This window comes from Meles meles, chromosome 3 (assembly GCF_922984935.1).
Source record: "Meles meles chromosome 3, mMelMel3.1 paternal haplotype, whole genome shotgun sequence".
Classification (NCBI taxonomy): Eukaryota; Metazoa; Chordata; class Mammalia; order Carnivora; family Mustelidae; genus Meles; species Meles meles.
In genome coordinates this window covers 26364135-26375057 of record NC_060068.1, presented here as the reverse complement: position 1 = coordinate 26375057, position 10923 = coordinate 26364135, and the positions used below count along the sequence as shown (strand labels likewise).

At 35.7% G+C, this 10923-nt stretch overlaps 1 protein-coding gene across 1 annotated transcript; it reads right to left on the bottom strand.

The window, feature by feature from the left end:
• Window positions 1–378: 378 nt before the first annotated feature.
• Window positions 379–1338, bottom strand: LOC123938048 (olfactory receptor 6F1-like). Its single transcript, XM_045998982.1, has one exon. It carries the CDS (start codon window positions 1336–1338, stop codon window positions 379–381), a length of 960 nt encoding a protein of 319 aa, XP_045854938.1.
• Between the last annotated feature and the right edge of the window lie 9585 nt (window positions 1339–10923).

Sequence of the window (10923 nt, the reverse complement as noted above, 5' to 3'; positions counted from 1 at the left end):
TGTCACTGTGGCTTTGCACGAAAACATTCTCTTTTTTCAATATATTATTTATCTGACTGACAAATCACAACTAGGCAGAGAGGCAGGCAGAGAGAGAGGAGGAAGCAGGCTCCCTGCAGAGCAGGGAGCCTGATGTGGGGTTCAATCCCAGGACCCTGGGATCACGACCTGAGCCGAAGGCAGAGGCTTTAACCCACTGAGCCACCCTGGCGCCCCCATGAAAACATTCTTAATTGTAACAGTTATACGCTATTTTCATAGAATTCAATCCCAAATGTCCATACTAAGTAATATCAATTTTTAAATAAATTTTCAATATTTACCATTTGCAAATGTGGTTTAGGAATCCATTCTAGATTGATTATTTTAGAGTACCTCTCAAATCCTTTGCAAGTTTCTTGTCAAAATCAGTCTCTTTCTTTCTAGCACTTTTCTGAAAGCTGTCTTTACATCTTTGTTTCTCAGAGTGTATATGAGAGGATTTACCAGTGGAGTGACAACACAATAGAACACTGAGATCACTTTACCAATGGTGAAGTTGTGTTTGGCTGGAGGGTGAACATAGGCAAAGATAATGGTGGCATAATAAATGGTGACCACAGTGAGGTGGGAGGCACAGGTAGAGAAGGTTTTCTTCTGAGCCTTTTGGGAAGACAGCCTGATTATTGTGACCACAATGTATCCATAGGAAGACATAGTGAGAAGTAAAGAACTTAGAATCACGATAGAGGTACATGTGTAGCCTAAAGTCTCCACCAAAAATGTATCTGAGCAGGAGAGTTTAAAAATGGGGTCTGAGTCACAAAAGAAATGGTTGATCTTCTGGGGACCACAAAAGTTTAGATGGGAGATGAGTATGGTTGGTGGGAGAGGGGCAATGAAACCCCCAATCCAGGATCCAGCTGAAAACCACAGGCACATCTGAAGGTTCATGAGAAGTGAATACCTTAAAGGGCTGCAGATGGCCAGGTACCGGTCATAGGCCATCACAGCCAGCAGGATGCACTCTGTAGCTCCCAGGGAGAAAAAGAAGTAGTACTGGGTTAAACAACCAGAAACAGAGATGCTGACAGCTTGTGAAAGGCAGGTTGCCAGCAATTTTGGCACTGTAGCTGTGATATACCATATCTCCAGGAATGACAAATTTCCTAAGAAGATGTACATGGGTGTTTGGAGTGTGATGTCCATGAGAACAATGAAAATTATGAGAGTGTTTCCCATGAGGGAGAGCAGATACACAGTGAGAAATATCACAAACAATGTGAGCCTCAGATAGTAAACACCAGATAACCCAAGAAAAATGAACTGTGTCACTGTTGTTTCGTTTGTTACATCCATGTCTCATCATCTCTGATCTGGAATAAACAACAAAGCCTGGAATATGGCAGATGAACAAGAATGGAATAATTTTGTATTCATTTATTTCATGATAATAGACTCCCAATAATAATAAACGTTAATGGCTGGCAATAACATTGTTGGTATCTTTATAAACATTTTCCAAGGATTAGATCACTTGATTTACAAAATCAATCAAATCTCCAAAATAAATCTTCTAATAATCCACTTCTCAAGGAAATAAACTAAGTCGGGAAATTGTTTTCTCACAGCTACATCACTTTAGGTAGTGGAACACATTCTTCTCAGGTAGTTTGTTTTAAAGGACCATAGTCCAAGATAATATTTAAATGTGGCTGTTGGAAGCACATGGCATTGTTCCATCACTGAGTATTGTCCATTAGAATATGGTGAAGAAAGATTAACAATATGCAGATCAGGGTGTAGGGGATAAGAATAAGCTCTTATAATTGAGTTCCTAAGCATACTCATTGTCTTATGATGACAAATGGTTGCCTGAGGTGTTAACATTATTACCCATATTATACACCATCAGTTACAGTTTGGCTGAAGATGGGTACATGAGTGAATCCTATCTCTAGACAATGGACAGAAAGATTCAACATCTATATGGAGATAATTTTGTCATAAGTATTCAGTTAACTCTCTTGACTTTGGATTTTTGTTTTTTTTGTTTGTTTGTTTTTTAGAGCCATTACATTCACTGATTTTCCTACATTAGTAGGAAAGAGTGAAAAAAATAACTTTAAACTCATAAGTCCATTCATCCTTCATGATGAAGTTTCTTTCCATAGCATTACTAATGTGAAAGAGCACTTAATATAAGAGAAAATCATTTACCAATTTTAAATGTGCAATACAGTATTTATAATTATAAATACGTTAAGTGTTTCTCAAAAAAATTGGCTTAGAATTATAATTTAAGAAAACAATTGAAGTAAATAATTGGGACTGATTTTTTAAAATATGATTCCTGAGTTTGATTTCTTTATTTTCATAAGAAAAAAGCTAACATTTATGTGACACATATGAGACCAAGAATACAAAATATCTTTTATTGTTATTATAAAAGAACTATTGCATGGGCATTTTTCTCCTAGCATTAACATAAGAAAAGTAGGTATTTGGAAAGATTATCATTAGAGCTATGACAAAAGAATCATTCCAAAAATGAATTTTCTTTTCTCTTTCTAAAAGATATCATGGTTATTTAATTCTGTCTATTTTTAATAATACGGTTACACATGGGATGCCTGTGTGGCTCAGTTATTTGGGCATTTTCTTTTGGCTTAGATCACAGCCTTGGGGTCCTGGGATCAAGCCCTGTGTTGGGCTCCCTGTTCAGTGGGGAATCTGCCTCTCCATCTCCCTCTGTCCCTCTCCTCTAATCTTGTGCACACACTCTCTCAAATAAATAATTTAAAAAATTTATTTATTTACTTGACAGATAGAGATCACAAGCAGACAGAGAGGCAGGCAAAGAGGGGGGAACAGGCTCCCCATGGAGCACAGAGCCTGACACAGGGCTTGATCCCAGGACCCTGAAACCATGACCTGAGCTGAAGGCAGAGGCTTCAACCCACTGAGTCACCCAGGCGCCCCTCAAATAAATATATATTTTAAAATCAAAAAAAAAAAAAAGCATTACACAACTAGATATCACCACAGGACAAAACTGGATGTAAAAAAATAATTTGAAAATTTAAATTTAATTAAATTTGATTTAAAATTTAAAAATAATTTGAAATCATTTAACACTTTCATAAACATAAAATATTTAAATATTATTAAATTAAATATTTAAAATTTATTAGTTATATATTTATGTTTTATATATCTATATATTTATATATATTTACATATTTATAGTATTAATATATTTAAAAATTATGTACTGCAAAGTTAATTAAAATTTAAAATCTAATTTATATATTATTAACATTTACTTATTTTTTAAATTTCTAAACTCTGCCTACCCTGCATGCCAAACAAAAGTCTGAGAAAGAATATTCCCCCAGATGACAGAAATATCCAAAATTATAAAAGTACTATTAAATACCTTGATACTCTCTAAGCAAATATAAAACAGTGAAGATTATATTCCCCAGGTGTACTCACAGACCTTATTCTGTTTGGTTATTTTCCAGGAGAGGGATTTTATTAGTTACATGCTCTTTAAATGTTCCCTTTCAGAAAGTTATATATTTGAACACTCTACATTTAATTTCTTTATAAAGGAAACAAGCTAAGTAATCTCCTTCCTACTATTTTGTTTGCTGTTTTATACCATCTATTCTATAAATAAACACCAAATCCCTGTGCGTGTGCACGTGTGCATGTGCATGTGTGTGTGTGTGTGTGTGTGTGTGTGCATATTTTCCTCAACTTTCCTATACCCAGTTGACAAGATTCAGGAAAAAACATGGCTGGAAATCACCCTTGTGAGAAGTACTAGAATTTTATTAGTACTGAGCCTTAGAAATTTGCCTTTACCTTGGGGAATCCATGTAGATTCCCTGAGGACTCTCTTTCAGAGAAAGTCAGAGTGCTCACCTCCTGAGTCTAAAGGAAGAACAAAACAACTATGAGAAATATTGGAAAGGTCTTTATAGAAACTGAAGGATATCTTCATAAGTTGATTCATTAACTGCTACTTATGGCATTCACAATTGACTTATGAGTATAGAATTGTATCCTTCAATATTTCAGCCACAATAGACATGACCAGGAAAGACTATACCCTAGCTATCAAGGCCATACTAGATCAGCATAAAAAATCTTCTTTTAAAAGAAAAGCATACAAAACAAGTAAGACAAAACAAAACACTGGCTTTGCATCATTTTATAAGAATAACTAAGAAAGCATTATCCAAGTGTGTAAAAAACTATGTTACCCACTATGTAGATTCAAAGGATGAACCATTTCTCAAAGGCTTTGAGCAGACAATCATAATCAATATGTGCAGAGGATATGAAAATCTGACAAGCTTTGGTATCTGAAGATAAGAAAATGATAATCTAAAAATTAAACAAAATGAATTTGGATGATATACACACGTGTCATACTAAGGAAATTTACAGTATGAGTTTGAGCTTCTTCAAAATTATTCAAAGAAAAATATGCTTTGCTCACTATGTTGTTTTGTGAACATTGGTTATCCCATATATAAAATAAAAGCTCGCATCTTGGGCATAAATGCCAAGCAAATCAAGCATTTAATTATTTATTTATTTAAGAATGAATCTGTAAAGAAGTGGCTATCCATGTGTAAGTGTAAATGACCAAAAGGTACTTGAAAATATGCAAAGCCGGTTTGTCTGCAGTGACATGGTATGTTGATAGCATGTTCTGATATGGACATGAACAATGCTAATTATCTAAGGATGCCAAATAATGTACCAAGTCTTACTCTCCCAGAGAGCAAAAGGTAATTCCCCAAAAGGGAATATGAGATAATTTTTAAATAATCTTTTGGTGCTATAATTGAAATATGATAAAATACACATATCATAAAGGTAGAGTTCAATATTTTATGGCAAATGTGTATATATATATATATATATATATATATATATATATATATAGCTGCAACCACAATCAAGAATATAGCCTTCTTTTCCACCTAGAAAACTTTCTCAAGCCTCATGCACTCAATTTCTCCCTTTAGAGTCAAGCAATCACTGCTCTCATTTTTGTCACTGTGACTTAGCTTTGGTTTTTCCAGATTTTCATATATGCAGTCATGAAGCATATACATATGATGTTGGGCTTATTTCATCTACCATCATAAATTAGATATTGAATTCATGCTGCTGTATGTTTTTCTTTTTTAAGTCTTTTAAAAGATTTATTTATTTAATTGAGAGAGAGAGAGAGTAAATGGGAGGAAGGCAGAAAGGGAGAGATTCTTAAGCAGATTCTGTGCTGAGTGTAGAGTCTGACTCAGAGATGGATCTCCCAATCCATTCAGATCATGACCTGAGTTGAAAACAAGAGTTGGACAATCAACTGACTGAGCCACCCAGGTGCCCCCATACTTCTGTGTGTTTTGTAAGCTTATTCCTATTCAGTGCTGAGTTATATTCCTTTGAATAAATATACCAAAATTTAATCATCCATTTACTTGTAGATGTGTATGCATGCATGTTTGGATGTACGTATTTAATTTTTATGTATGTCCATTCTTATTTTGGTTTAATAAGAATAAAACTGCTAAAAAAGAATAAAACTGCTTCAAATTGTCATGTGCAAATCCTTGGCACAGATGTGTTTCTTTACATTATAATAAATAGCAAGGAGTACAACTGCTAGGTTATATGATAAGTGACTCTTTAACTTAATAAGAAATTACCACAAAATTTCCAAAGTGATTACATTTAACATACCCAACAGTAGTGATGAGGACTCTATTGTACAGCTTCACCACTTCTCAGTGTTGCACCTAGGTTATTTTGGCTGTACTAATGAGTGTGTAGGGTTTGAAATTTTCTTATAACTAATAATAGCATTTTTTCATATGTTCTCTGACCACTTTAATGAAATTCAAGTTAAGTGTTGTTATGTTGTGCATATTTGTAAATGAATTATTTTTCCCATATTATTACATGGTTGCAGTTCCATATAAAATGTGTATGTTGTGTATGCATATGTGTAAATTTCTATTTGCTTTTCTATTTCCTTAATCATGTCTCTTAAGGAGTAAAAAGTTTCAATTTTCATGATGTCAATATTATAATTTTTATCTTGCAGAATTTATGCTTTTTGATACATGCCCTATGTCAAGTTTATGGTTCTCTAAAATTATGCTGATTTCTTCTGTTGTTCTCTTCTAGAAAATTTCTAGTTTTATATTTTACATTTAGGTCAATGACTCTGTTTTGTAGTGAATTTTGTGCATGGAAACCTCACATTTCAGTTTTTGTTTTGTTTTGTTTTTTGTCTCCTGAACAGATTTTCTATATCAAGTACATAAACTTTTGAATTTATTTTGATTCTTTTTCTGAATACTATTTGACTATGAATTTGTGGGTCTATTTCAAAGATATATGTTCTGTTTGTTTAACTTTTGCAACTTACACAGTCTTAACTATTATAGATTTATAGATAGTTTGAAAAATCAGGTAGTAAAATCTTCCAATTTTTTTTTATTTTTCAAATATAGTTTTGCCTAATCTAAACCTATAGACTCAGAAATTTTCAGAAGTAGCTTATAAAATTATGTACACACACAATTTCTGAAGTTTTGACTCATCTCAAGCATAAACATGGTGTATCTTACCATGATTTTGGCCTTCCTTAATTTCTGTTAACACTAATTTATAATTTTTAAAGATTTATTTATTTATTTGACAGAGAGAGATCACAAGTAGGCAGAGAGGCAGGCAGAGAGATGGGGGGAAGTAGGCTCCCCGCCAAGCAGAGAGCCTGATGTGGGGCTCAATCCCAGGACCCTGGAATTATGACCTGAGCTGAAAGCAGAGAATTTAACCCACTGAGCCACCCAGCTGTCCCAACAGTAATTTATAATTTTAAGTGTACAAGTCTGCCATATACTTAGTTAACTTTTCCCTGTACATTTAATACTTTCATTGTTATTAAAATAATGCCTTCAAAATTACAATCTATGTTTTGTTGTTCGAATGTAAGAATTCCATTATTTTTCATATCATGCTCTTATAGTATGTGTCCCAAATAAATTCATTTGTTAGTTCTGGTAGTTTTACATTTTTTATGGTTTTATATTTACATTAAGATCACTTACAAAGAGAGTTTTATTCTTTCTCTCAAATCAATGTACTTATATTTAAGTGTATCTTTATTTTTCCTGCCTTCTAGTACATCTAATTACCTACTAAGATTATACATTATTGTTTTACACTTAATCCTAAAAAAGGGATCCTGTTTTCCATTATTTTTAAAAGATTTTATTTATTTTATTATTTTTTAAGATTTTATTTATTTATTTGACAGAGATCACAAGTAGGCAGAGAGGCAGGCAGAGAGAATGAGAGGGATGCAGGCTCTCTGCTGAGCAGAGAGCCCGATGCGGGGCTCGATCCCAGGACCCTGAGATCATGACCTGAGCCGAAGGCAGCGGCTTAACCCACTGAGCCAGCCAGGCGCCCCAGATTTTATGTTTTTACTTGACATAGAGTAGAGGGAGCACAAGTAGACAGAGTGGCAGGCAGAGGGAAAGTGAGAAGCAGGGTCTCTGCTGAGCAGGGTGCTCAATGCAGGGCTCCATCACAGGACCCTGGGAACATGATCTGAGCCCAAAGCAGTTGCCTAACCAACTGGGGCACTCAGGGGCCCCTCTGTTTTCCATTATTAATTATGATGTTGGGTACATGTTTGTTGCTTTATGTTTGTTTGCTTCTGTTTGAAATAGAAGCTCTTTATTAGGATCATGAATCTCTTTATTTATAAAAAATATATTTATTTATTTGACAGAGTGAGTGAGAGGGAGAGAGAAGGAGCTGGAAGAGAGCAGAGAAGGAGAAGCAAAATCCTCACAGAGCAGGGAGCATGACATGGGACTCAATCCAAGGACCTTAGGATCATGACCTGAGCTAAAGGCAGACCCTTAACCAAGTGAACCATCCAGGCACCCCATGGATTCCTTTTCTGTTTTAGTTTGCTAAGACTGCTTTTGATTTGTGGTTGTTGTTGTTAGAACATTAAAGACTCATCCATTTTTCAAATCTTTTGATACTTCTTTGCGATTTTTATATAATTTTAAAAATTTCCTTTGTTTATTAGGTAATTTGCCTTCTATTTCTCTTGTTTTCAAGTGTTAAACTAACTTCATATTACCTGCATATATTTGGTTGGTCATACCTAACTCATATATTATTTTGTATATGTCTATTTAAAGGAGTCTGAAAGTAAGTCTGATGAAGGGTCCTTATCTGGGTTGCCTAGCTTCAGTCACAGACTAGAATATTGATGGATAGTATTTATAAATCTTCCAATAAAGACTATTAAACTACAAAAACATAGCAAATTAAAACCAATCAATGTAGAGTTGACTTCCAAAACTCATGAGAAAATAATTTTGAAGATATATTTGAAATTTTGGACATTCAGATGTTATCATGTGTACAGGACATTCTATAGAATTACATGTATGATCAGGGCATGACATGTTCAGAAAAGACTTGAGAAGATGCAAAGTTTTTTACCACAGGCTGATCCCTAGGATTAATGCAATCTTGGCTAAAAGTAGAAGGACTGTCCCAGATAAAGTCAACACGCTAAGGCTGGGAGTGTTCTTGTAGGTGTGTGCATTTTATTTTCCTCTCTTTTTTCCTCGTTCCTGGAATTCATATGAACTTCTCAAAATACAGTTATATTTACAAAATATCAAAAATAATTAAACAACTATGGGGAAATAAAACACGTAAGATGTGTACATGCAGTTTTATAAAATGTTGTTGAAAAAATTAAAGAATAAATTTTGAGTAAATTGAAAGATACTTTGTGTTTTATGTAAGAACTTAATATAGTCAACATGTCAATAATTCATAATCTGGAAAGTCTTTATAATATGTCTTTTTTTCAGAAATGGAATGCTGTTTCTCAATTACATAGATTTCTTAGATGCTTTAAAGAGTCAAATTTTCTTGAAAAAGAAGACAATATTGGAGGACTCGTATTCTAGATTTCAAAACAATTTAAGACTGACATAAGAATAGACATGTACCTTTGTATAGAATGGCATATCAGACATAAACACATCTAGAGAAAATAGATTTTTTATAAGAATATCTATTCCATTCGATGGGAAAATTTAGAATCATTAACAGATGAGATTTGGACAAATGAATTTCTATATGCAGAGTAATGAAGTTGGACTCCTACCTCATACCATATAAAAAAATTATCCCAAACAGATCAAAACTTAAATATAAGAACTACAATCATAAAACTATTAGAAAAATTAATAATGTTAATTTATGACATGATTTTTCTCCATGAATTTCAAGATATTACTGGAAATGTACAAGAAACAAAAGAAAATAATGATAAATTGGATTGCATCAAAATTAAAACCTTCTGAGTTTTAGCGATAATTGTTAGCAAAGTGCAAAGGCAATGTACAGAAATGAAAAAAAAAGAAATAGCCCCTTCCAAGATGGCCAGGGGTGGAGCCGACCAGGGAATAATAAGTCACAGAGGGAGGAGCTGGACTCCTTCTTCTTTCCTCTTAAAAAATACTGTAATTTCTACCTGAACGAATTTTCTTTTGGTGGTGCTACCAGAGTATAAGGGAGAGATTTTCTGATCACTTTCCAATGTCTCAAATCAGAAGCTTTACACAGTCTTCACAGCAGGAAGAGAAAGAAAAGGAGGACAGAAGGAGCACACAGGAGAAGAATGGGCTTCCCACGTACTCACTGGCTTCACCCTCATTCCTGCCCTGGGTGGGAGACTAAGTTAACAACTAACTCTTGCCAAGTCCAGTCATCAAGTAGAGCTGTGACAGCAAGAACACAAGGAATTCATCAAAACTGGCAAATATTGTAATGGAAGAACAAGAAGGCCTTGTTGGCAGACTGATCACAAGAGTATTATTGGCTTCAGCTTGCCATTTTATTGAGGACATTTTAATAAATATTTATGAGACACTGTGGAGAGGGGCAAGATGGCAGAGAAGCAGGAGATCCTGTTCCAACTGGTTCCCTGAAGTGAGCTAAATATCTACCAGAACACACTGAATATCAATGAAATCAGCCTGAGATGTAAGATTATACACTTCTGCATCTCTATGGGGACAGAAGATCATCAGTGGAGAGGTAAAGCGGATGGGAATGCTCAGACTGATATCAGAGCATAAACAGAAGGGGGAGGGAGCCACCAGAAGAAACCCGTTGAAAAGAAATACCCCAATACAAAAATTCGCTGTGATTGGGGACCATTAACTTGAAGTCTGGATAAAAGCACTCAAAAAGAGCAAAATAGCTTAAGGGCTAACTGGTGGAATCAGGTGGTCACAGACATGGGCTTCAGCCCATGATCCCAGGACAGTCACTGGCAGTGAACACCGACACCAGAGATAGCCCAGCAGGGGCTCCAGTCCGAGGTCCTCTGAGCTCATGGCTTTTTGCTTTTTGCACCACTGCTTGGGCTGGGTGCATTCCCATCTGCAGCTGAGAGAGCCTGGTGTGGGCGCCAGCTGGTGGTCTCTGGACCCACAGCCTTCTGTGACCCTCGTGACTGCAGGGTTTGAGTGCCTGTGCCTGAGAGATACCAGCATGAACTCCAGTTGGGAGTCCCCAGCCTGCAGCCATCCATGACCTGCACAACCACTGCCCCATGTGAGCACACCTGGTGCAGATGTGGGCTCCAGACAACAGTCCTGGCAATGGCAGCCATTTGGCTTCAGGCTGAGCCAGACCAATATTTCTGGTGGTTTTAGTGGCAAGGGGATGCATAGAAAAGTGGGGGGGCCTCAGGAGACCACTGAGATGGTGGCTGGGGGTGCGCACTGCCTGTGAGAGGCTGCAGTGTTCAGGAGAGTGTGCAGAGGAGGGTCTGTGTGTTCTGAACCACCCAGAGGGGGG

Bases quoted from the DNA above. Each gene is read 5' to 3' on its own strand.
- LOC123938048 (XM_045998982.1), bottom strand. From the start codon at position 1,338: ATGGATGTAACAAACGAAACAACAGTGACACAGTTCATTTTTCTTGGG.